Below are 26,467 nucleotides of genomic sequence, written 5' to 3'. Positions count from 1 at the left end.
GCTTGCGGCCGTGTGTCTGACTTGTCTGATGTGCGGGAAGGGCTCATTGACTCAGCGCCTGCGCGTTGTGCCTGGCCGTGCTCTCTTTTATGCCCCTCTATTCTCCTCTCTCCCTCAGGGCGTTTTCATCTCAACAACAGAGTGTCCTCACCCAGGCCTGCCTTCCGGCCAGTATGGGCTTATACATCAGGCACATTCCTGCATGTGTGGCCTCCGGTCTGCCCTCCTCTGGCCACATTCAAGTCCTTTCTGACCAGTTTAAAAATTGTGAAAGTGAACTGCCACCTATTTCAGAGGAGAGATGACTGCCAGAAACGAGGTCTTGGTGCGGAAGGTCTTTGGAGTGGGAGGGCTCTCAAGTGCAGGTGGCAGGTGTTCTGCACCTTGCTAGGCCAAGGAGCCCGCAGTTAGAAAGGCCAGGAAGTGGGAGTCAGGGGCAGGGGGCTTTCCAGCCATCTTCCCCCGTAGCCCCCCAGCTGAGAACAGATGGAAACGTGAAGACGGGTAGCTGGGGCGGCCAGGGAACCCAAGTCCGCTGGCCGAAGCCAAAGCCTGGCACCACCCCCCATCCTTGCTGGTGGAAAGCACCGTGAAATCAACCAGCGGCAGGTCTGAACGCGACGCAGAGCCCGCGAGGGAGTCTGGGCAAGGACGGAGCGGGCCTGCACCGGCGGTTGGGCGGGCTCCGGTGGCGGGGTCCACCTGGGACCGCGGCGCGCCCCTCACCGCTCGCGCCGCCAGGGGGCGCCCTCCGAAAAGCGTGCCTAGGCCGCGACCTGCGCTTGGCCCCTGCGGGCCGCCGTCTCCGTGCCCGGCCTTCGGCCGCCGTTCGGCTGCGCGGCGGCGGCTCCTGGCGGCGCCGCAGTCGGACTTTCGGGTGCCTGCTGGCCGGCGGCAGCGGCGATGGCCCCCTGAGCAGGCAGGGAGCAGGCGGCGGCAGGCGGGCAAGCGGGCGGGTGCCGCAGCCCAGGCCCGAGTCGCGCCTCTTTGTTTCCACGGTAGCGGCGCAGCCCCGGGCCCCGGGCGGAAGTGAGACGCTCTCGGCGCGGGGGCCGCGGCGGCCGCACCATGAGCGACATCCGCCACTCGCTGCTGCGCCGCGACGCGCTGAGCGCCGCCAAGGAGGTGTTGTACCACCTGGACATCTACTTCAGCAGCCAGCTGCAGAGTGCGCCGCTGCCCATCGTGGACAAGGGTCCCGTGGAGCTGCTGGAGGAGTTCGTGTTTCAGGTGCCCAAGGAGCGCAGCGCGCAGCCCAAGGTGCGGCCCGAGACGGTCGGGTGCCCGGGCCCCGCAGGCAGGCGGGCGGCCTTTTCCCCAGCGATGCAGGGTTGTGTCAAGCCGCGGGCGCCCCATGTCCAGGAGTCCCGCGCTCGCGCTCGGCCTCGCTCCTGCAGCAGCCCCCAAACCCCTCTCCGGGTCCTGCAGTGTTGCTCAGCTGCCTGTCCAGTCTGCGGGGCGTGTGACAGCCGAGTCTTGGTGTTAAAGGGACAAACTGGCGACTGCCCGCTCCCTAGAGGTCTGTTGGGCTGTTACCGAAAGGCTCATCCTGAGCCCTCCGGGAGGATGTATAATGATCTGTATGGCTTTCTTCTTACATCTTTTTCTTTTCTCTCTCTGCCTTTTTTTTTTTTTTTTTTTTGGTGAGACAAGGTTTCACTATGTTGCCCAGGCTGGGGTGCAGTGGTGCAATCACAGCTCACTACAACCTTGAACTCCTGGGCTCAGGTAATCCTCCCGCCTCATCCTTCTGAGTAGCTGGAACTACAGGCATGCACCACCATGCCCAGCTAATTTCTGAATGTTTTGTAGAGATGCGGCCTCTCTGTGTTACCCAGGCTGGTCTCAAACTCCTGGGCTCAAAATTCTCTCTCCTTGGCCTCCAAAGTGTTGGAATTACAGGCGTGAGCCACAACGCCTGGCCTATATGACTTTTTTCTAAGATTAACAGCAAAGATCTCCCTGAGACCTGAGCTTTACGAAGGGCAAAAAGTTCTACGGGAGCTTTACGAAGGGCAAAAAGTTCTATGGGAAAATACTGTTATTTCCTGTTTTCCTTTTTTTTTTTTTTTTTTTTTTTTGAGATGGAGTCTCACTCTGTCACCAGGCTGGAGTGCAGTGGTGCAATCTCGGCTCGCTGCAACCTCCGCCTCCCGAGTTCAAGCGAGTCTCCTGCCTAAGCCTCCTGAGTAGCTGGGATTACAGCTGCGCGCCACCATGCCCGGCCAATTTTTGTATTTTTAGTAGAGATGGGGTTTCACCATGTTGGCCAGGCTGGTCTCGAACTCTTGACCTCGTGATTCACCCGCCTCGCCCTCCCAAAGTGCTGGGATTACAGGCATGAGCCACCGCGCCCAGTCTATTTCCTGTTTTCTTAATGTATGAGTTAATAAGTACGTTACAGCCACATTTCTTAACGCTTTTCCCGGATTTCTTTTGCAGAGACTGAATTCACTTCAGGAGCTTCAACTTCTTGAAATCATGTGCAATTATTTCCAGGAGCAAACCAAGGACTCTGTTCGGCAGATTATTTTTTCATCCCTTTTCAGCCCTCAAGGGAACAAAGCTGATGACAGCCGGATGAGCTTGTTGGGAAAACTGGTCTCCATGGCAGTGGCTGTGTGTCGAATCCCGGTGTTGGAGTGTGCCGCCTCCTGGCTTCAGGTACTGCTCAGGAGAGACCCTCGGCCGGGTGTGGTGGCTCATGCCTGTAATCCCAGCACTTTGGGAAGCTGAGGTGGACAGATCACTTGAGGTCAGGAGTTCAAGACCAGCCTGACCAACATGGCGAAATCATGTCTCTACTAAAAATACAAAATTAGCCTGGCATGGTGTTGCATACCTGTAACCCCAGCTACTCAGGAGGCTGAGGCAGGAGAATCACATGAACCCAGGAGGCAGAGGTTGCAGTGAACTGAGATGGTGCCATTGCACTCCAGCCTGGGTGACAGAGCAAGACTCCGTCTCAAAAAAAAAAAGAGTCTCCCCTGAGAGTCTCTGAAGAGGAGTTTGCTGTTCGGAATTCTCATTTAATTAGATTTCTGGAGTGTTTTTTGTTTGTTTGTTTAAATTATTTTTTTAGGCTGTGCTTAGTGGTTCACACCTGTAATCCCAGCACTTTGGGAGGCCGATGGGGGGCAGATCACTTGAGGTCAGGAGTTTGAGACCAGCCTGGCCAACATGGTGAAACCCTGTCTCTGCTGAAAATACAGAAATTAGCCAGGTGTGGTAGCATGCGCCTGTGGTCCCAGCTACTAGGGAGGCTGAAGCAGGAGAATCATGTGAACATGGGAGGCAGAGGTTGCTGTGAGCCAAGATTGTGTCATTGCACCCCAGCCTGGGTGACAGAGTGAGACTCAGTCTCAAAAAAAATTTTTTTTTTTTTAATTAGGGTGTGTTTTTTTCTTTTTTTCTTTTTCTTTTTTTTTTTTTTTTGACAGGGTTTCAGTCTGTCACCCAGGCTGGAGTGCAGTGGTGCAATCTTAGCTCACTACAACCTTTGCCTCCTGGGCTCAAGTGATCCTCCTACATCAGCCCCCCAGGTAGCTGGGACCACAGGCACACACCACCATGCCTGGCTAATTTTTGTATTTTTTGTAGAGACAAGGTTTCACCATGTTGCCCAAACTGGTCACGAACTCCTGAAGTCAAGCGATCCTCCTGCCTCAGCCTCCCAAAGTGCTGGGATTATAGGCATGAGCTACTGCGCCTGGCCTAAGAATAGGATTTTAAGAGAAATTTAGCAAGTACTGCTGTAAACAAACATTTTCATCCTGTAGCATTTCACAGACTCCTGAATCTCTTCAATGTGATAGCAGCTGTTAATTTTTACCTGTGGCATCTCACCTGGGATCGTGTAGGGTACAGAAGTTGTCATTTCCTAACCTGAAGGCAGAAATGATGTTTCCTAAGTAAACTGTAAAGCAGGAGCTGGCAGATGTTTTATGTAGAGAGCGAGATAGTGAACTATCTTAGGCTTTGTGCGTCCTGTAGTCTCTTTCACAGCTACTCACCTCTGCCTTTCTAGTGCAAGAACAGCTTTAGGCAGTAGGCAAACGAATAAGCACAATCACATCTCAGTGAAATTTTATTAACAAAAATGGGTGGTGGGACAAATTTGGTCTGTGGGGTGGTTTTTTTTTTTTTTTTTTCTGAGACAGAGTCTTGCTCTGTTGCCCACGCTGGAGTGCAGTGGCATGATCTTGGTTTACTGTACTCTCTGCCTCCCAGGTGTAAGCGATTCTCCTGCCTCAGCCTTCCAAGTAGCTGGGATTACAGGCATGCCCCACCATTCCCAGTTAATTTTGTATTTTTAGTAGAGACGAGTTTCACCATGCTGGCCAGGCTGGTCTCGAACTCCTGACCTCAGGTGATCACCCACCTCGGCCTCTCAAAGTGTTGGGATTACAGATGTGAGCCTCGGGCCCCGTTAACATCTTTTTTTTTTTTGTCTTGGAAGTGGTTCTGCCAGTTCTGGTGGTGGTCACTTGTGTGCATAGTTGCTGGTCTACTCAACTCACGACATCTGTAGTTACGTGGACTGTGTGGCTTCTTTCCAGCGGACGCCCGTGGTTTACTGTGTGAGGTTAGCCAAGGCCCTTGTGGATGACTACTGCTGTTTGGTGCCGGGATCCATTCAGACGCTGAAGCAGATATTCAGTGCCAGCCCAAGATTCTGCTGCCAGTTCATCACCTCCGTTACTGCGCTCTATGATCTGTCGTCAGGTAAACTTTAAACAGATTATTTCTGGGAAAGAAGCTTCAGTCAGTGGCTAGTTTTATTTTCCACTGAATACCCAGGTGAAGTGTCTAGTGAATGCTTTGGCTGTTTTGTCTCTGAAATGTATATTTTTATTTTTATTATTTTTTGAGATGGAGTCTGTTGCCCAGGCAGGAGTGCAGTGGTGTGATCTCAGCTCACTGTAACCTCCCCCTCCCGGGTTCAAGCAGTTCTCCTGCCTCAGCCTCCCGAGTAGCTAGGACTATAGCAGGCATGCACCACTATTCCCGGCTAAGTTTTTTGTGCGTTTTTAGTAGAGATGGGGTTTTACTGTGTTGGCCAGGCCGATCTCAAACCCCTGACCTCAAGTGATCCACCCACCTCGGCCTCCCAAACTGCTGGGATTATAGGCGTGCGCCACCGTGCCCAGCTGAGTTTTTATTTTTTATTTTTTGAGACAGGGTTTCACTGTCACCCTGGCTGGAGTGCAGAGGCGTGATCCCAGCTCACTACAGTCTCTGCCCCCAAGGCTCAAGTGTTTCTCCTGCCTCAGCCTCTCGAGTAGTTGGGACTACAGGTGCCAGCCACCACGCCTGGCTAATTTTTGTATTTTTTGTAGAGACGGGGTTTCGCCGTGTTGTCCAGGTTGGTCTTGAACTCTGAGCTCAAGCAATTCTCCCTCAGCCTCCTGAGTAGTCGGGACCACAGGTTTGTAACACCATGCCTGGCTAATTTTTTATATTTTTTGTAGAGATGGAGTTTCACCATGTTGCCCAGGGTGGTTTTGAACTCCTGGACTCAAGCAGTCCTCCCACCTCGGCCTCCTAAAGTGTCAGCATTACAGGTGTGAGCCATTGCACCCAGCCTGAAATGTGTGTTTTTAATTTAGGCTAAAAGCTAAAGGTATGGGCCACCTGGACATGTGCAGTTTGCTAAGAGGGAACTATTCTTAGTGATATCCATTTGCCTGAGGTGCAATGGTCCAAGTGGCAGGCAGCCCAGAAAGCAAGGTCTGGTGTCTGTGAGATGTGACCCACTCCCTGGACATATGACTTGATTTTTTATCATCCCCATACTTTCTTTAATTTTTTTAACTTTTTTGGATATAGAATCTTGCTCTGTTGCACAGGCTGCTGGAATACGGTGGTGCAGTCATAGGTCACTGTAGCCTCAAAACTCCTAGGCTCAGTCCAGTATTGGTCTCCCACCAGCCTCCTATTTTTAAGCCTTCTTTTTTTATTTCTTTTTTTGAGACAGAGTCTCCCTCTGTTGCCCAGGCTAGAGTGTAGTGGCATGATCTTGGCTCACTGCAACCTCTGCCACCTGGGTTTAAACGATTCTTCTGCCTCAGCCTCCTGAGTAGCTGGGACTACAGGCGGGCACCACCACGCCTGGCTAATTTTTGTATTTTTAGTAGGGATGGGGTTTCACCATATTGGCCAGGCTGGTCTCGAACTCCTGACCTCCTGATCCACCCATCTCGGCCTCCCAAAGTGCCGTGATTACAGGCATGAGCCACCGCGCCCAGCCGAGCCTTCTTTTATCTGTCACCCTTTTTTTTTTTTTGAGACGGAATCTCAGTCTGTTGTCCAGGCTGGAGTGCAGTGGCATGATCTTGGCTCACCACAACCTCTGCCTCCTGGGTTCAAGAGATTCTCTTTCCTCAGCCTCCCAAGTAGCTGGGATTATAGGTGTGTGCCACCATACCTGGCTACTTTTTGTATTTTTAGTAGAGATGGGGTTTCACCATGTTGGCCAGGTTGGTCTTGAACTCCTGACCTCAGATGATCCACCCGGCTCGGTCTCCCAAAGTGCTGAGATTACAGGTGTGAGCCACTGTGCCCAGCCACCTTTTCTCTTGTTGTTAGGCTTTGTAGCTCTCTTGAGAAAGTTTGTGTGGAAACATTGTGAACATGCAAGCGCATGCCATATTCGTACGCTAATTTCTTTTTTCTTGTTGTTTGTTTTTTGAGACGGAGTCTCACTTTGTCACCCAGGCTGAAGTGCAGTGGCACGATCTCGATTCACTGCAAGCTCCGCCTCCCAGGTTCAAGCGATTCTCCTGCCTCAGCCTCCCAAGTAGCTGGGACTACAGGCGCCCGCCACCATGCCCAGCTAATTTTTTGTATTTTTAGTAGAGCCGGGGTTTCACCGTGTTAGCCAGGATGGTCTCGATTTCCTGACCTCGTGATCCACCCACCTTGGCCTCCCAAAAGTGCTGGGATTACAGGCGTGAGGCACCGCGCCAGCCGCATATGCTAATTTCATACTCTCCTTTTCCTAGCAGTTTCCCTGTGGAATGGGAGGCAGGTGTTGGGGAGCAGGGCCACGCTGCTGCAGTGGGATTTCCCCTCTCTCTCCTCCAAAGGCTTCCTAAGAGCTGTTAACAGCTGGGAGCAGTATTCAGGCCTTTCATCTTCCAATAGGAAGGATTTCACTGAACCCGGCTATGGTATCATAGTTGCCTTTTTGGCTTTTTTTTTTTTGAGATGGAGTCTCACTCTGTCACCTAGGCTGGAGTGCAGTGGTGTGATCTCGGTTCATTGCAACCTCCACTTCCCAGGTTTAAGCGAGTCTCCTGCCTCAGCCTCCTGAGTAGCTGGGGCTGTAGGCATGTGCCACCATGCCTGGCTAATTTTTGTATTTTTCGTGGAGTCAGGGTTTCACCCTGTTGGCCAGGCTGGTCTCGAACTCCTGACTTTAAGTGATCTCCCTGCCTCAGCCTCCCAAAGCGCTGGGATTACAGGCATGAGCCACCGCACCCGACCTACTTTTTAAGTCATTGGTTATTCAGGCCAATGAGTACAGAAACTGGCCTTACCATGGCGAAGGGATGAGTTAGCATGTGGAACAGGAAAGAATATTCAGGGAATGCCACTGACACAGCAGAGCAGATCTGAAACAGTGTTTTTCTCTTAAGCCAGTATGCCTGTTGAGATGTTGGTGATTTCTCAAGTCACTGCCACACAGCAGTGGCCCTGGAAGTCACCATCCGAATGGTGATTGAAACCGCTTTTGGGCACTTCTGGTAACAGGAGAGCATTCTTGGGGAGCCTGTGTCTTCAAAGCACAAAAAGGAAGATACCCACATAATGATATACCCCCTTTCCTGGATGGTGCTGAGAACGCGGGACTCTAGAGACCCTAACTGGGATCCTAGAGACTGAGGACTCACGAAGTGCACACGCCGATGTGTATCATGAGGGCACACCTGCACAAGTGCGCACACACACACACACACACATTTTCTACAGGCTGGTAGAGATGCATCAGCTCAGATCTGAGGGGGCAGGGATACACTGGAGAGGTAGGTATGACCTGGCGTTGCCCAGACAGAAACATCTCTGTGGAATCAAGAGGCTGCACACATGGCCAGGCGTGGTGGCTCACTCCTGTAATACCAGCACTTTGGGAGGCCGACGTGGGCGGATCACCTGCAGTCAGGAGTTCGAGACCAGCCTGGCCAACATGGCGAAACCCCGTCTCTACTAAAAATACAAAAATTAGCCAGTGCGGTGGCAGGCGTCTATAGTCCCAGCTACTCGGGATGCTGAGGCAGGAGAATCGCTTGAACCAGAGTTTGCAGTGAGCCGAGATCACACCACTGCACTCCAGTCTGGACGAGGAGCAAGACTCCGTCTCAAAAAAAAAAAAAAGGCACACAGGACAGCACCTGCTCCCCGCTGTAGCCATCGTCTCACCACAGTAGGTGGGCAGGGCGGTTCATACTCCAACAGTTGGCAGGAATCATCTCAGATGGTGGGCACAGCCCCAGAGAGAGGGGGCTGAGGACCCACTCCCGTGCACACAGCCAGCCTAAGGGTATTGCACACCAAGCCCCACACGCACAGTATAGCCTCCTGATTAAAAGCCAGGCTGCTGAAGTCAGATCTGGGCCGTACGCTTTTCGTGTGTGTGTTTGTGTTTTTTTTTTTTTTTTTCCTGAGACAGGATCTCACTCTGTCGCTCAGGCTGTTGTACAGTGGGACAACCACAGCTGACTGCAACCATGACCTCCCAGTATCAAGTGATCCTCCCATCTCAGCCTCCTGAATAGCTGGGAATATAGGTGTGCACCATCACTCCCAGCTAATTTTTAAGAATTTTTGTAGAGACTGGGTCTCACTATGTTTCCAGGGCTGGTTTCGAACTCCTGAACTCAAGTGATCCTCCAGCCTTGGCTTCCCAAAGTGCTGGGATTGCAGGTGTGAGCCTGGGCCACATACTTTTGACGAGTCCTGGGGAAATCACTTGACATGACTGTGCCTCAGTTTCCTTGTCCTTTGTATGAGACTGGTCGCTGGGGTGGAGGGAGGATTAAACGAGTTCATCTGTGTAAAGAATGGAGACCTGTGCCGGGCTCATAGGAAGCCCAGACTAAGTGTCACCATCTGTTCTCTTCTGGGCCACAGAGCCTGCCAGGTTTCAGGGATCACATCTCTGAGGGTTGCTTAGATGAGGGTTCCAGGTTTGGGGTTGGGACAATCCTTGGCAGCAGCCAGATGACTGACAGGACTCTGAGCTGCTCCCTGAAGGCCACCATTGCTGTCACTGCCCCATACAGGAGACACTGAGCACTGGGAGGACACGTACTCAGGAGAGAAGGGGTGACGTGTGGCAGTGTGGGATAGAAAAAGCTTGGAATTTTATCCGAATGAACATGCAGGAGGAAATTTCTCCAAAGCATGATGGAGTTCCAGGGAATTGTAGACTTAAGTATTTCTGCAGCCTCTCCCTTGCTCCAGGGTCCTGGGCACTGGGATGTGACAGTGACTGAGATGAGAGTCCCAGTCCCCCTGGAGTGGATGTTCTAGGAAAGGGGACAGAAAATAGCTAAGCCAGGAGGTGTGATCCGGACCATCAGGTGGGCAGTGCCGTGGGCTCTGGGGTCAGGCTTCCCTCCCTTCACTTCCCGCCCCTGTCCTCGAGGCCAGGAGCGCTCCTGACCTAATGGTCTTTGTTTGCAGATGACCTCATCCCACCTATGGACTTGCTTGAAATGATTGTCACCTGGATTTTTGAGGACCCAAGGTTGATTCTCATCACTTTTTTAAATACTCCGATTGCGGCCAATCTGCCAATAGGATTCTTAGAGCTCACCCCGCTCGTTGGATTGATCCGCTGGTGCGTGAAGGCCCCCCTGGCTTATAAAAGGAAAAAGAAGCCCCCCTTATCCAATGGCCACGTCAGCAACAAGGTCACAAAGGACCCGGGCGTGGGGATGGACAGAGACTCCCACCTCCTGTACTCAAAACTCCACCTCAGCGTCCTGCAGGTCCTCATGACGCTGCAGCTGCACCTGACCGAGAAGAATTTGTATGGGCGCCTGGGGCTGATCCTCTTCGACCACATGGTCCCGCTGGTAGAGGAGATCAACAGGTTGGCGGATGAACTGAACCCCCTCAACGCCTCCCAGGAAATCGAGCTCTCGCTGGACCGGCTGGCACAGGCTCTGCAGGTGGCCATGGCCTCAGGAGCTCTGCTGTGCACGAGAGGTGGGTGCCTCCCGGCCCGGGTCTCCTGGTGCGGTGACACCACCGCCCTGCAGAAGGAAAGAGGGGCTCCTGGACAGACACTGTTTTTGCTTCATTTAGGACTTCTTTTCCTCCTAGCGAACACAGGGGAGGAAGGTGCCCCAGCCGTGCCCCCTGCACTCTGCCCTCCCTGCTCACCCCGTCAGAGTCCTAACATCCCACAGATGGGAGGTCTCAGCGTTGCCCAGGACTGGGGACTCCTCGAGAGCCTAGATAGCTTTCCTTCCGAGGAACCCTTTTTCTTTTTTATTTTATCTTATTTTTATTTATTTATTTATTGCAACGGAGTCTCACACTGTTGTCCAGGCTAGAGTGCAGTGGCTCGGTGCAACCTTCATCTCCTGGGTTTAAGCAGTTATCTTGCCTCAGCCTCCTGAATAGCTGGGACTACAGGCATGTGCCAGTGCCACCACGCCTGGCTAATTTTTGTATGTTTAGTAGAGACAGTTGCACTATGTTGGCCAGGATGGTCACCTGGTGGCCACCTCTGCCATCCAAAGTGCTGGGATTACAGGCATGAGCCACCGTGCCGTTTCTTTTTCTGTGTCCTTTTTTATTTTTATTTCTCTTTCTTTATTTTTATGAGACAGGGTCTCTTGCTCTGTTGCCCAAGCTGGAGTGCAGTGGCACGACCGTAGCTCACCACAGTCGCCAACTCCTGAGCTCAAGCAATCCTCCCCCCTCAGCCACAGAGTAGCTGGGACTACAAGTGTGTACCATCACACCCAGCTAATTTTTTAAAAAGATTTTTGTAGAGTCAGGATCTCACCATCTTGTCCAGGCTGGTTTCAAACTCTTGGGCTCATGTGATCTTCCCGCCTCAGCCTCCCAAAGTGCTAGGATTACCGCTGTGCCTGTCCTTGTCCTTTTTTATTGAGGCATAATTTTTTTTTTTTTTTTTTTTTGAGATGGAGTCTCACTTCTTTGCCCAGGCTGGAGTGCAGTGGTGCGATCTCGGCTCATTGCAACCTCCGCCTCCCGGGTTCTAGTGATTCTACCGCCTCAGCCTCCCAAGTAGCTGGGATTACAGGTATGTGCCAGCACGTCTGGCTAATTTTTGTATTTTTAGTAGAGACGGGGTTTCACCATGTTGGCCAAGATGGTTTCAAACTCCTGACCTCAAGTGATCCGCCCGCCTCAGCCTCCCAGAATGCTAAGATGACAGGCGTGAGCCACTGCTCCTGGCCTTGAGGCATAATTTATACACAATAAAATGATGTGGGTTAAGGGCAGGATCTGATGAGTTTTGACTAATGGTTACTCATGTGACTACTTCCCCGTTGATAACACACAACATTCCCACTGCCTGTGGGTTTTTTGATCTTCGTTTCTTTTGAAGATGAGGTCTTACTCTGTCACCCAGGCTAAAGGGCAGTGGCACAATCATAGCTCACTGCAGCCTCGACCTCCTGGGCTCAAGTGATCCTCCCACCTCAGCCCTCCTGAGTAGCTAAGGCGTGTATCACCACACCTGGCTAATTTTTTTTTTTTTTTTTTTTTTTTTTTGAGGCGGAGTCTCGCTCTGTCACCCAGGCTGGAGTTCAGTGGCGTGATCTCAGCTCCCTGCAAGCCCCGCCTCCCGAGTTCACGCCATTCTGCCTCAGCCTCCCGAGTAGCTGGGACTGCAGGCGCCTGCCACCAAGCCCGGCTAATTTTTTGTATTTTTAGTAGAGACGGGGTTTCACCATGTTAGCCAGGATGGTCTCGATCTCCTTACCTCGTGATCCACCCTCCTCGGCCTCCCAAAGTGCTGGGATTACAGGCGTGAGCCACTGTGCCCAGCCCACACCTGGCTAATTTTTAAATTTTTTTGTAAAAATGAAGTCTCGGTATGTTGCCCAGGCTGGTCTCAAACTCCTGGGCTCAAGCGATCCTCCCACCTTGGCCTCCCAAAGTGCCGGCATTACAGGCAGGAGCCACTGTGCCAGCCTCATGGCCTGTTTTGAGGTTCCTTCATTCTCCTGCATTTTAGTGCTTGGACTCTTCCTGGAGAATGATATGGTGCTAATGACATGCTTGGGTTTGCTTTTTAACAACTGACTCACTCAAAAGGTTGCTTTTGGTGCCAGGGGATGGCCGTGGGTTTCCCATCTTACTGCTGCTCTCTGATTGCCTTGGGTGCCTGATTGCCCAGGGACAGCCCGGCCTCTGGGCTTTCTCCAGCCATCTGACAAATTGCCAGCAGGGCCGCCTCCTTTCCTAAGTGCCATCTTTTGTTTGCGGATGGGTTTTTTAAAGCAAAAATTGAAGACAAAGAGAACTCAGATTCTATTTTTTTTTTTTTTTCTGAGACGCGGTCTCACTCTGTCGCCCAGGCTAGAGTGTGGTGCCGCAATCTCGGCTCACTGCCACCTCGCACTCCTGGGTTCTAGCAGTTCTCCTGCCTCAGCCTCCCAGGTTGCTGGGATTACAGGCATGCGCCACCACGCCCGGCTAATTTTGTATTTTTAGTAGAGATGGGGTTTCTCCATGTTGGTCAGGCTGGTCTCGAACTCCCGACCTCAGGTGATCTGCACGTCTCGGCCTCCCAAAGTGCTGGGATTACAGGCGTGAGCCACCGCGCCCGTCTAGAACTCAGTTTCTAAATGACGCTAGGGAAATGTAGTATGAGGCGCTCTTGCTGTCTTGCTAGCATCCTTGCAAAGAACATCAGTGTGTATTTCACCGTGTTATCTCCAGTATGTTCGTTAATCTTATATCTCCTTAATTGCAGATGACCTGAGAACCTTGTGCTCCAGGCTGCCCCATAATAAGTAAGTATCCTCAAGACTCCTAGCTGGGCCAGCTTGCTGGAGCAGGGTGGAGGGAGGCAAGACAGGGCGAATCCCTTTGTCCTGGGTTCTTTGGGGAGAGCCCAGTAAGGACATGAGGATAAGTGGAGCATCAGATAACGCACATGAACAGAACTCAAGTAGAAAGTAAACCTGAAAAACGGTCATCTTGCTGGGAGTCCGTGAAAGAGGCCAGTTCCCAGCCGGGCGCGGTGGCTCACGCCTGTAATCCCGGCACTTTGGGAGGCTGAGGCGGGCGGATCATAAGGTCAGGAGATCGAGACCATGGTGAAACCCCGTCTCTACTAAAAATACAAAAAATTAGCCGGGCGTGGTGGTGGGCGCCTATAGTCCCAGCTACTCGGAGAGGCTGAGGCAGGAGAATGGCGGGAACCCGGGAGGTGGAGCTTGCAGTGAGCCGAGATCGCGCCACTGCACTCCAGCCTGGGTGACAGAGCAAGACTCCGTCTCAAAAAAAAAAAAAAAAAAAAAAAAAAGGCCAGTCCCTGTATCACGGAAAGCTCCCAAGTGAAGGTGCACCTGTTGAGTGGTGGCTATGGTGCAGGGGGCCCTCTGTTGGTGGCACTGTGAACTGCACAGCCCTTTGGGAAGTCTCGCAGAGCCACAGCCCTAGAGCACTGTATGTTTGTTAGGCTAGCTGCCAGCGCTTGGCCATCAGGCAGCACGGACCTGGGTTCTGGGCGTGGCCCTGTCTGGGATTGGCTGTGACACTTGGGAAGTCTCTTGACCTGTCTCTATGCCTCAGCTTACCCCCTTGTAAAATGGGGGTGATACTGTTCCCTGACTCACAGGGTGGTAGTGAGGATGAGACCCAGTGGTGTTTGTGAATTTCTCATCCTACTCCTTGCCACGTGGAGACCTCCACAAACGCAGTCATCAGGTGAAAAGTGGAAACTGGTCAGATTCTGGAGAGAATCCAGGCCTTGCCACTTCCAAAAGTCCATATGTCCTTGGGCAGCTTCCCTGCCTTCTGCCTGAAGTCCTCGTGTGTAAAATCAAGAAAGCCATGGGACCTGCCTCATGTCCCTCTTGCCTACCCCAGCTTCTCACCGTAAGGTTTTTGTGAGGATTAAATGAGTAAAAACAGGCCAGGGCTGGGGCGCGGTGGCTCACGCCTGTAATCCCAGCACTTTGGGAAGCTGAGGCAGGTGGATCACCTGAGGTCAGGAGTTCGGGACCAGCCTGGTCAACATGGTGAAACCCCGTCTCTACTTAAAATACAAAAATTAGCCAGGCGTGGTGGTGCGTACCTGTAATCCCGGCTACTCGGGAGGCTGAGGCAGGAGAATCGCTTGAACCCGGAAGGTGGAGGTTGCAGTGAGCTAAGAGCGTGGCACTGCAATCCAGCTTGGGCAACAGAGTAAAACTGTCAAAAATAAAAAATAAAAATAAAAAGGCCAGATGTGGTGGCTCATACCTGTAATCCCAGCACTTTGGGAGAACGAGGCAGGTGGATCACTTGTCAGTTTGAGACCAGCCTGGCCAACGTGGTGAAACCCCATCTCTACTAAAAATACAAAATAAGCCAGGCGTGGTGGCATGCACCTGTAATCACAGCTACTTGGGAGGCTGAGGCTGGAGAACCACTTGAATCTAGGAGGCGGAGGTTGCAGTGAGCTGAGGTCGTGCCACTGCACTCTGTCCTGGGTGACAGAGCCAGACTCTGTCTCACAAAAACAAAAAGGCTGGGCATGGTGGCTCACAACTGTAATCCCAGCACTTAGGGAGGCCAAGGTGGGCGGATCACCTGAGGTCAGGAGTTTGAGTCCAGCTTGGCCAACATGGTGAAACCCCATCTCTACTAAAAATACAAAAGTTAGCCAGGCATGGTGGCGGGCACCTGTAATCCCAGCTACTTGGGAGGCTGAGGCAGGACAATTGCTTGAACTCAGGAAGCAGAGGTTGCAGTGAGCCAAGACTGCACCATTGCATTCCAGCCTGGGCAATAAGAGCAAAACTCCGTTTCAAAAAAAAAAACTGGCCAAATATGGTGGGTGGCATGCATCTGTAATCCCAGCTATTCGGGCGGCTGAGACAAGGATTGTTTGAGCCCAGGAGTTTGAGGCTGCACTGAGTTGTGATCGTGACTGAACTACCTGGGCAACAGAGCAAGACCCTGTCTCTTAAAAAAAAAAAGAAAAAAGTGAAAACACAGAATGCACTTAAACTAGTACTTGGCCTGTAGTGAATATCTAGTAAGTGTCAGCTGCTTTTTTTCTTTTTGAGACAGTCTTGCTTTGTTGCAGAGGCTGGAGTGCAGTGGCACTATCTTGGCTCACTGCAAGCCTCCGTGTCCTGGGCTCAAGCCATCCTCCCACCTCACCCTCCCAAGTAGCTGGAACTACAGGTGTGCACCACCACAGCAGGCTGATTTTTGTATGCACAAAAATGTTTCATACCAATGCAGTTACTAACTAGCAAAGAACTGGAAACAACCTGTCTTACAGTGTGGTGATACTTAGTAAATGAGTTGTGATACATCAGGAGGATGGAACATTATGCGTCTGCTACAAATAGTAACTGACTGCTGGGGAGGAAATGTTGATAGTGGAAAGCAGAACTCCTGTGCACATGGACAGGGTTTATAGAAATGACAAAGTGAGCTTGGTGGGGTTAGTAATGTTCTTCCTTCGGAGCCCTCACACTGGTCTTTAGCAAGGAGAAGCAGGCTTCCAGGGCAGATGTTGGCCAGCAGTGTGGACAGAGGGGCAGTGAGTGGCTCGGCAGCCCTGGGGGTGCACACAGACTCGGCCTGGCCCACTGGCTCTGTCAGATCCAGCGGCAGAGCACTGTGCAGGGCTCGCAGGCTGAGACAGAAACATGTATAACTTGAGTCCAGGGTTCAGCCGGATGCTGGTCCACAGCCTGCAGAGGAACTGCATCCTTGTGTGGGGTTTGGGGACTCCCATCCATGCCACACTCACTCTGCCAGGTTCTGCAAGGGAGGAGCCCTGGCAGGTGTCTGGATGGGTACAAAGCCTGAGGGGATGGAAGGGAACAGTCTCTGGGATGAGACTGTTCTGCCTGAGGTGTTACAACAGCAGCACAGACAGATCAGAGGGCCACCTCTCCCAGGGGCCCACACTCTTCCTCTCCTCTTTTTCCTTTTCTCTTTGTTTTTTTTGGTTTTGTTTTTTTGAGATACTGTCTCATTGTGTCACCCAGGCTAGAGTGCAGTGGTCTGATATCAGCTCACTGCAACCTCCGCATCCTGGATTCAAGCGATTGTCCTGCCTCAACCTCCTGAGTAGCTGGGACTACAGGTGCCTGCCACCACGCCTAATTTTTGAATTTTTAGTAGAGACAGGGTTTCGCCATGTTGGCCAGGCTGGTCTCGAACTCCTGACCTCAAGTGATCTGCCTGTCTCGGCCTCCCAAAGTGCTGGGATTACAGGCGTCAGCCACTGTGCCTGGCCTCTTTTTCCTTTTTTTTTGGTCTGGGTTCTAGAAGTTTCCACAGCATCGAAGGACGTTGTTGATATCAGCTGGCACCTTTCCCCTCCTGCAGGAATCCCTTTGTGGTAGTTCCCTTCTTTGTCCACCGCTTTTATTTAACATTTTAGTGTTTTTTTCAGGGAATTAAAAAGCAGGATACAAATCCTGTGTATCATCCAAGTCTTATAACTAGGGGTCCACGTTAGAGCCCCCCGGAACTTCTCAGCAGTCCCCTGCTGGTTCTGCTCCGGAGCCTCTGACTCCATCCCTTCCAAGGAGCTGGTGGCCGCCTCTGCTGACGCAGATTTGGGGAGCCCTGACCTCCCGGGGCAGGCCTGGCACTGCTGTTGGGGAAGGACAGGGAGTCGCCTGGAATACTTCTTACATTTCTTTTCTTTTTTTTTTTTTTTTTTTTTTTTTTTTGAGACAGAGTCTTACTCTGTCACCTAGGCTGGAGTGCAGTGGTGTGATCTCGGCTCACTGCAACCTCCGCCTCCCAGGTTCAAGCGATTCTCCTGCCTCAGCTTCCCGGATAGCTGGGATTACAGACACCTGCCACCATGCCTAGCTAATTTTTGTATTTTTAGTAGAGACGAGTTTTCACCATGTTGGCCAGGCTGATCTCGAACCGCTGACCTCAGGTGATCTGCCTGCCTCAGCATCCAAAAGTGCTGGGATTACAGGTGTGAGCCACCACGCCTGGCCTACCTCTTAGATTTCTGACAGTCTCTGTGTTCATCGTGTTTCCAAATAGACTGGAAATTTCTTGAAGTGCTTTCTGTCTTTGGCAGGGTGTGTACAGGTTCAAATCATCACATGACCGAAATTTGGCCTCTGCAGTACCTCCTCCTTGGGTTCCTTAATCTCTTGCTAAATTCCTTACCCAGGGTTATTTAATAGTAGTAACAAAGAAAAGGGGCTCAGAAGAGCTTTGGGCACCGAATGCACCAGCCCTCCACGTACCCTCTGTTTACTGCCTGAGCCTCTCCTGGGGGCCCTGGGCCCAAGCCTTTGTACTGGGGAGCTTGGGGGTTCAGTCTGTGACAGACCAGCCCCTTGATGGAGCACGGGGAAGTAGGCAGAGAGCAGGCAGGGCTGTGGCTGGGAAAACGGGCTGTTGTGGGACCCAGTTAGGATAATATGCAGGGACAGAGCCTTGGCCGAGTGACGGGTTGTGAGTAGAACCCGGCAGGCTGGCCTTTGTGTTAGGAGAGAGCAGTGCAGGCGCTGCAGACACAGGACCCAGCTGGAGCAGGATCCTGGGGCAGGTCAGGAGAGGGGTGGGCAGAGCCCGTCTGTCTGCAGCAGAAGCTTCCGAAGGGGGAAGCAAGGGGAAGGCAGGGTAGGGAGGCGGCCTGGGACCTGAAGCTGGGAAGGGCCCCGAAGCTGGGAAGGGCCCCAGAGGGCCTTTTTTTTTTTTTTCTTTGAGACAGGGTCTCACACTGTCTCCCAGGCTGGAGTGCAGTGGCACAGTTACGGCTCATGGCTCACTGCAGCCTTGAACTGAACTCAATCAATCCTCCTGCTTCAGCCTCCTGAGTAGCTGGGACTAAAGATGTGCACCACCACGCCCAGCTAATTTTTAGTTTATTTTCTGTAGAGATAGGGTCTCACTGTATTGTTCTGTCTGGTCTTGAACTCCCGGCCTCAAGCAGTCGGCCTCCAAACGTGCTGGTATTACAGGCGTGAGCCACTAGACCCGGCCAAGAGAGGTTCTGATTGGGGAGAACCCATGGGGAGTTGGTCGTTTCCGGCTGACACAGGGCGGGGCAGGCCTCGCCTCGGCTGGGGGAGCTGGGGGTGATGAGCCAAGCCAGGGAGTTCTGGGGGGTTGGGGGATCATCCTGGGGAGGGCGTGGTTAGAAGGCAAGGGCCGTGAGAAACTCTTTGAGGAGTGTGGGAAGGGACCCGGTGTTGGAAAGCCACGTTGAATTTGCTGGGAGGAGGATTCCAGGAAGTGGGGGCCGTGGTGTGCTGTACCACCAGGACGGGAGGTCCAGGCCTCCGGGGCCCGGAGGCCTTGGTGGGAGCGCGGTGGGGGATGGGGAGACCGTGCGTGCCGCTGTTCTCGGAGCCCCGGTGCTGGGTGCTGGGCGGGGTGGGTGCCCAAGGGGAGAGGGGGTCCTGAAGCTGAGGCTGCGCGGGGCGGGATGGGAGGTGGGTGGGTCCCGGAGGTCTGTAAGGGCTGGGTCCAGGCCTGGGCCGTCCCCGAAGGGGCCGCACCGGACTCATTCTGAATTTCAGGACTCTGAATTTCGGGGTCGTTTGCAAGGCCAGCTTCCTGGGGCTTCTGCTTGGAATTCAGGTAGGGCGCGGTCATTCTCGGCTCTGAGGAGACTGTGGCCAGCTGTTCTGTGTGTCCCAGCGCAGCAGAGAGCCGCAGAGGCTGACGTGGAGGCCACCTGTGTGGGCTGCGCGCCCGGGAGTGCTGCGGCTGGAGCTCCGTGGGCCACAGGCCCTGTGCAGGGCCCGCTCCCACGCATCCTCGCCTGTGAGGTCCTGGCTCTGCCACTGCTGCTCCGCGTCCACCGCCTGGACCCTCGGGTGGTCCGTGCCTGTGTCGGTGCCTCTCCCGGGCGGGGTGCGGGGGGACGGGGTCAGCCTGCCGTGCGCACCTGCGGAGTCCCTGGAGCCCGCCCGCGCTGACGCTTCTCCTTGTGTTCGCAGCCTCCTCCAGCTGGTGATCTCGGGTCCCGTGCAGCAGTCACCTCACGCCGCGCTGCCCCCGGGGTTCTACCCCCACATCCACACGCCCCCGCTGGGCTACGGGGCCGTCCCGGCCCACCCCGCCGCCCACCCCGCCCTGCCCACGCACCCCGGGCACACCTTCATCTCGGGCGTGACGTTTCCCTTCAGGCCCATCCGCTAGGCTGGCCCGCGTGTGCCTTCTGCGCCCTCGCTGGACGAAGCCTTCCGAGAAGGAAGGGGTGGCCAGACCCCCAGAAGAGAACCTCGGGGAAGGGGCCGGGCAGCCCCTCCCCGCCGGCAGAACCGTCTCGGTGTCACGGAGTCCAGGTGCTTCCCACCCGGTCGCATTCTTTGACGTCCAGATTGGATGGTGAAGGGAAGAGTCCAGCCTCTGCCGAGAGCCTGCTGCGTGCGTTTTCAAAACATGCCGATCCCGGGAGCCTCTGTTCTCTACGCATTTCAGACATACAGCCTGTGTGGCGAGGAGTGTGACGGGAGGAGCCACAGGTGCAAGCCCGTGTGTCTGGCCTCTTTCCTCGTGAAGACGATGTGTCCCCGCCAGAAAAAGTGGGCTCCTTCTGCAGCCCCGTGAGCTGAGCCCAGGCTGCGTAGTGACCACAAGCTTATGTGCAGCACTGCTCAGGGAAGCTGTCAGGAATTCCCCTCACCTCGGAAAGGAACTTCTCAGTTTTATTGGGGGTGTCTAAATTTTCCTTTCATATGTTCAAATAAATTTTTCTAAACAGTCATGTAGACTTTATGGAATGTATTTTTAACAGCTTCATAAATGTTGATTCCAACTGCAGGTATTTTCTTCCCAATCTCTTTTTTTTTTTTTTTTTTTTTTTTTTAAGACAGAGTCTCACTCTATCGCCCAGGGTGGAGTGCAGTGGCATGATCTCGGCTCACTGCGACCTCCGCCTCCCGGGTTTAATCGATTGTGGCGCCTCAGCCTCCGAGTAGCTGGGACTACAGGTGCACGCCACAACGCCTGGCTAATGTTTTGTATTTTTTTAGAGATGGGATCTTGCTAGATTGCCCAGGCTGGTTTTGAACATTTGAGCTCAAGCGATCCGCCCACCTTGGCCTCTCAAAGTGCTGGGATTACAGGCGTAAGCCACTGCACCTGGCCTCCTTCTCAATCTCTTATGATCGTCGTAGTTTTTAGTCATTTCTTTTGACAGAAACAGCTTGGACACCCATGTCCCCAGCTGAGCCTGGCAGCTGAGGTCAGTGGCATAAAGTGCTCCAGGTCTTTTTTTTTTTTTTTTTTTAAGACAGGGTTTCACTCTGTCGCCCAGGCTGGAGTGCAGTGATGTGATCTCAGCTCACTGCAACCTCCGCCTCCCAGGTTCAAGTGATTCTCCTGCCTCAGCCTCCCAAGTAGCTGGGATTACAGGCGCCCACCACCACGCCTGGCTAATTTTTGTATTTTTAGTAGAGACAGGATTTCACCATGTTGGCCAGGCTGGTCTCGAACTCCTGACCTCAGGTGATCCACCAGCCTCAACCTCCCAAAGTGTTGGGATTACAGGCGTGAGCCACTGCACCCAGGCTGCTTCAGGTCTGTTTGCTTTGGGTCACATTTCTTCCCTCAGGTACAAAACACAGCCATCGGGGATCTTTTTCCTACTGAAAAGGGAAGGTGTCTGCTTGGAGTCCTCCCTTAACTGACTTCAGGAGGAAGGAAAGATCAGGAACCATGTCACTGGCTCTCCTAGCCTGAAGTGAGAGATGGAAACAGCAAACATAGAGCATTAAAAGATGGGGCTTACCTTGCAGGGATGAAATTTAACCTCCTGGGGCCAGGCGCAGTGGCTCATGCTTGTAATCCCAGCACTTTGGGAGGCCAAGGTGGGCAGATCGCTTGCGGCCAGGAGTTGGAGACCAGCCTGAGCAACATGATGATTTCCGTCTCTACTAAAAATACAAAAATTAGCTGGACGTGGTGGTGTGCGCCTGTTAAATCCCAGCTACTCGGGAGGCTAGGGCAGGAGAATCGCTTGAACCCAGGAGGCGGAGGCTGCAGTGAGCCAAGGTTGTGCCACTGTATGCCAGCCTAGGTGACAGTGAAATTCTGTTTCAAAAAAAAGAAAATTGGCTGGGCGTGGTGGCTCATGCCTGTCATCTCAGCACTGTGGAGGGCCGAGGTGGGCAGATCATCTGAGGTCAGGACCAGCCTGGCCAACATGGTGAAACCCCGTCTCTACTGAAAATACAAAAATTAGCCAGGTGTGATGATGTGTACCTGTAATCCCAGCTACTCAGGAGGCTGAGGCAGGAGAATCACTTGAACCCCAATTGCTTGTTGTTTTGACACAGAGTCTCACTCTGTCACCAGGCTGGTATGCAGTAGTGTCATCTTGGCTCACTGCAACCTCCACCTCCTGGGTTCAAGTGATTCTCCTGCCTCAGCCTACCAAGTAGCTGGGACTATAGGCACCTGCCACCACGTCCAGCTAATTTTTGTATTTTCAGTAGAGACAGGGTTTCACTATGTTGGCCAGGATGGTCTCGATCTCTTGACCTTGTGATCCACCCACCTCGGCCTCCCAAAGTGCTGGGATTACAGGCGTGAGCCACCGTGCCCGGCTGAGTATTTTCATGCAACACACTTCCCTGTCCTGGAACGGTTGATGGCATTTATTGGGTGTTTGACCTGAAGAGCGACAATCGACATTTACCCACTAGGCCACTGCCAATGCATGCTTTCCGTTTTTTAAAATTGTATTATTTTTATTTTCCTTTTTGTTGTATTCAGAGAATGCAAGCATTTCTAGGGAAGGACTCTTGAGAACGTGCTCCATTAAAATGAAGGGCAGCGTCATCGATGCTCACTGCAGCATTAATCTCGGTGTTTCTCCCTAGTCTGCTGCTCCTCCCCAGAACAGAATCCAAACCTTTTCCATCATCTCCAGGAGGAGACAAACTTCCTGCAGCCCCACAGCTGCTGTCCGGGAGCAGCTCTAAGTCTGTCTTATTCCAGTCCCTTTCAAGGCACCTGCTCCTGGCCCACCAGCTTTTCTTCTCAGGCGCAAAGGATCAAGAATCAAAATGGCACTGGACTTCTCTACTAGCAACTCTGGAAGCTAGAAGACAATGAAACTGTTTGTTAATTGCACCACGGCACTCCAGCCTAGGAGACAGAGTGAGACTGTCTCGGAAAAAAGAAAAAAAATGCCTTTAACATTCTGAGGGGAAACAATTGCCAATCTATAATCTATAGCTGGGACAGGGCTGGGTGCAGTGGCTCACACCTGTGATCCCAGCACTTTGGGAGGCCGAGGCAGGCGGATCATGGGGTCAGGAGTTCAAGACCAGGCTGGTCAATGTGGCAAAATCCCATCTCCACTAAAAATACAAAAATTAGCTGGGTGTGGTGGCAGGCACCTGTAATCCCAGCTATTCAGGAGGGTGAGGCAGGAGAATCACTTGAACCTGGGAGGTGGAGGTTGCAGTGAGCTGAGATGGCACCACTGCACTCCAGCCTGGGCAACACAGCAAGACTCTGTCTCAAAAAAAAAAAAAAAATCTGAGACAGGAAGATCACTTGAACCCAGGAGTTCAAGGCTGCAGTGAGCCATGATGGCACGACTGCACTCCAGCCTGGGTAACAGAGCAAGACCCTGACTCAAAAAATAAGAAATAGACAGACATAGTGTGAGAACAGGGATTAGTATGAGGATAACAAAGGCAAATCCTGGAAGGATGGCGGTGGAGGGGGGGTCCCAGGTTGACAGTGGGCAGCAGCTCCGACAGCAGCCTGCCCAGTGTGGTCCCGCGGGGAGGAAGCCCCTGAAGAAATGCCCCCAGGAAACAAGTGAAGCAAAAACCTTCCTGACCAGATTGACTAGGTGGAAAGTTGAGCTGGGAGGTATTTATAGCTCCAGAGGAGGATGTGGGAAGGCTTACTAAAAGATTCTAGCTGGGGCCGGGCATGCTGGCTTATGCCTGTAATCCCCGCACTTTGGGAGGCCGAGGCAGGTGGATCACTTGAGGTCAGGAGTTCGAGACCAGCCTGGCCAACATGATGATACTCCGTCTCTACTAAAAATACAAAAATTAGCCATGTGTGGTGGCTTGCGCCTGTAATCCCAGCTACTCAGGAGGCTGAGACAGGAGAATCGCTTGAACCCAGGAGGTGGCGGTTGTGGTGAGCCGAGATCAAGCCATTGCACTCCCGCCTGGGAAACGAGTGAAACTCCATCTAAAAAAAAAAAGAAAAAAAAAAGAGAGAGATTCTAGCCCGGGCCGGGCATGCTGGTTTATGCCTGTAATCCAAGCACTTTGGGAGGCTGAGGCGGGTGGATGACTTGAGGTCAGGTGTTCGAGACCAGCCTGGCCAACATGGTGAAACCCCGTCTCTACTAAAAATACAAAAATTAGTGAGGCATGGTGGCACACGCCTGTAGTTCCCAGCTACTCGGGAGGCTAAGGGAGGAGAGTCACTTGAGCCTGGGAGGCAGAGGTTGCAGTGAGCTGAGATCATGCCACTGCACTCCAGCCTGGGTGACAGAGCAAGACTCCATCTCTAAATAAATAAAATAGCTGGGTGCAGTGGCTCATGCCTGTTAATCCTAGCACTTTGGGAGGCTGAGGTAGGAGGATTGCTTGAGGCCAGGAGTTCAAGACAAGGCTGGGCAACATAGGGAGACCTCGTCTCAACAAAAAAATAAATCAGCCAGGTGTGGTGGTGCATCCCTGTAGTCCTAGCTACTTGGGAGGCTGAGGTGGGAGGATCACCTGAGCCTGGGAAGTTGAGGCTGCAGTGAGCTGTGATTGTGCCATTGCACTGTATCCTGGGCAATGGGAGTGAGACCCTGTCTCAAAAACAAACAACAAAAAGCTCAGTGGGAGGAACTGTGTGTGGACTGGGTGGGACCCCTCTCTGGTGGCACAGGTGAGCAACGAGCCTGGGGGAGGGAAGCAGAGCCTGCAAGGTGTCAGAGAAGGGGCCAAGAGGAAGGTGAACCAAGGTGTTTCTCCCTGGACAGCATGGCAGAAGTGTCCAGTGCTGCCCAGAGGCCAAACATGATGAGGGTTTAGTGACGTGGACGTTGCCAGTGACGTCACGGGGAGTTGTCTGGCTGCGGTGAGGCCAGGTCAGAGAGGAGAAGGAGGGATGGGCAGATGGGGATATGGCAAAGGAAGGTTGGCTGTCAAGGTCAGGAGAGAGAAGTGGGTAGCTCTTTTATATTTTACAGACAGCGTCTTTGTGTTTTTTTTTTTTTTTTGAGACAGAGTCTCACACTGTCACCAGGCTGGAGTGTAGTGGCGAGTGGCGTGATCTCGGCTCACTGCAACCTCTGCCTCCTGGGTTCAAGTGATTTTCCTGCCTCAGCCTCCTGAGTAGCTGGGACTACAGGCATGCGCCACCACGCCCAACTATATATATATATATAGTGTGTGTGTGTGTATGTGTGTGTGTATTTTTATTAGAGACAGGGTTTCAGCATGTTGGCCAGGATGGTCTCTATCTCTTGACCTCATGATCCGCCCACCTTAGCCTCCCAAAATGCTAGGATTACAGGCATGAGCCACTGCGCCCGGCCAGCAGACAGCCTTGCTCTGTCGCCAAGGCTGGAGTGCAGTGGCATGATCATGCCTCACTGCAGCCTCCAAAGCCAGGGCTCACACGATTCTCCTGCCTTGGCCTCCCAAAGTGCTGGGATTACAAGCATAAGCCACTGCGCCTGGCCAGGGTAACATGTTTTTAAGATGGGAGAGCCCTGAGGATGTGTAAATCCTGTCAGAAAGAAGCCAGCGGAGGGAGAGGATAAAGACCTGAGGAGGGAGGGGCTCCTCAGGGCATGAGGTCTTGCAGGAAGCTAGAAGAGGCAGGTCCACACCTGCTCTGATCTTAAACTCCTGCCCATATCCTCCTCACCCTATCTGCTTGTCCTTATCCTGCCTAGCAGGCTGCCATCTCCACTTCGCAGATGCAAGGCAGTCATTTGCCTGCAGTTACCTGGCTGCAAAAGGTCCCATGACCCTAGATGACTCTGTCTCCAAAGCCAGGTTCTTCCTGCACTTTTTCTAGCCTGGGGCAGAAGCCACCAGAGTGCAGGCTTTTCAGGCAAGGGCCAGAGAGGAAGCCTCAAACTCCAGTGCCTGTGGGGGCCAGAGAGATTCCAAAAACAGGACAAGGTGGCCACCTGTGCCACAGCAGTGTGAGCCCAGGGACAGGAGGAAGGGAGGGGGCTGTGCACCCTGAGGGCTCTTGTCCCCCGCCAGGAGGGCATTCCTGCTGCACCCCAGGAGCACCTCCCAGATTCAAGTGATTCTCCTGCCTCAGCCTCTGGAGTAGCTAGGGTTACAGGCATGTGCCACCATGCTCAGCCAATTTTGTATCTTTAGTAGAGATGGGGTTTCTCCATGTTGGCCAGGCTGGTCTCCAACTCCCGACCTCAGGTGATCCGCCTACCTCGGCCTCCCAAAGTGCTGGGATTACAGGCGTGAGCCACCACACCAAGCACGTTTGCTTGTTTTTAGATGGAGACATGGTCTTGCTCTATCACCCAGGCTGGGGTGCAGTGGCGCGATCATAGTTCACTGCAGCCTCGACCTCCTCCCGGGCTCAAGTGATCCACCCACCTTGGCCTCCAAAGTAGTTGGGATTACAGGCTACTTTTTAGTAGCCCAACTAATTTTTTAAAAACCTCTTTTGTAGAGATGCGGTCTTGCTATGTTGACTAGGCTGGTGTCAAACTACCAGCCTCAAGTGATCCTCCCGAAGTGCTGGGTTTACAGGCGTGAAGTACCATGCCCTGCCCCCAGGTCTTTGGGTTTTTCTGAAGAATTTGAGCATCCCAATTTGAATTTGAATTCTCCAGGTTAGAGAGGTTTGTGCACCAAGAACAGGAAAGTTAGGTGGTGGAACATTAAGACGGGGTCAGGGAAGGCCTCCCTTGGAGAAGACCCCTGACCCAGGCAGGAATCCACTTGCCAAGTAGGGAAAGAGGAGAGGAGAGGGTGAGGGAGGTGGGAGGCCTGACCACCAGCCTTGTGGTCAGCGAAAGGCCGCAGGGGCGCTGGGAGGGAGGATTCCAGCTCTGCCAGTTCTCCACGGTGGCCTCATTTGATCTATGCGGGTCACAGTCCCTGATCGGGGGAGGGAGGCACACACTCCCTACTGGCCTGCCGTCCCCAGCCCAGGGGTCCAGGAGGAGGGCTCCACGGTGCGGACCCGGGTGGCCTCTCCAGGGCCTGCTCGGGCCGGGCCCGGATGGCGCCTACTCCCTCTCCGAGTGCCATTGAATTAAGTGCTAATTAGCCACAATTTGCACCCCGGCAGGGGC

General features: G+C 53.0%; 1 protein-coding gene across 7 annotated transcripts; it reads left to right on the top strand.

The window, feature by feature from the left end:
* The first annotated feature begins 2 nt into the window (after positions 1 to 2).
* Positions 3 to 19,918, top strand: INTS15 (integrator complex subunit 15). 7 transcript variants are annotated; one of them, XM_055292284.2, is made up of 7 exons: positions 3 to 1,260; positions 2,500 to 2,664; positions 4,560 to 4,725; positions 9,688 to 9,751; positions 9,986 to 10,215; positions 12,968 to 13,007; positions 19,149 to 19,918. In XM_055292284.2, the coding sequence occupies exons 1-7, from the start codon at positions 1,069 to 1,071 to the stop codon at positions 19,348 to 19,350; spliced, it is 1,059 nt and encodes a 352-aa protein (XP_055148259.1). In that variant the 5' UTR covers positions 3 to 1,068; the 3' UTR covers positions 19,351 to 19,918. The 7 variants fall into 7 exon arrangements, with proteins under 7 accessions (XP_055148259.1, XP_055148256.1, XP_055148255.1 ...); XM_055292281.2 differs by adding an exon at positions 18,852 to 19,028 and having other exon boundaries at positions 2,443 to 2,664; positions 9,688 to 10,215; XM_055292280.2 differs by adding an exon at positions 18,852 to 19,040 and having other exon boundaries at positions 2,443 to 2,664; positions 9,688 to 10,215.
* Positions 19,919 to 26,467: the final 6,549 nt, after the last annotated feature.

Source organism: Symphalangus syndactylus, chromosome 9 (genome assembly GCF_028878055.3).
Source record: "Symphalangus syndactylus isolate Jambi chromosome 9, NHGRI_mSymSyn1-v2.1_pri, whole genome shotgun sequence".
Classification (NCBI taxonomy): Eukaryota; Metazoa; Chordata; class Mammalia; order Primates; family Hylobatidae; genus Symphalangus; species Symphalangus syndactylus.
This window is presented reverse-complemented; position numbering and strand designations above follow the sequence as displayed.

Bases quoted from the DNA above. Each gene is read 5' to 3' on its own strand.
- INTS15 (XM_055292279.2), top strand. From the start codon at position 1,069: ATGAGCGACATCCGCCACTCGCTGCTGCGCCGCGACGCGCTGAGCGCC. The intron at 2,665-4,559 runs GTACTGCTCAGG...GCTTCTTTCCAG, and splicing joins GTGCCGCCTCCTGGCTTCAG to CGGACGCCCGTGGTTTACTG. The intron at 18,787-19,148 runs GTAGGGCGCGGT...TTGTGTTCGCAG, and splicing joins GGCTTCTGCTTGGAATTCAG to CCTCCTCCAGCTGGTGATCT.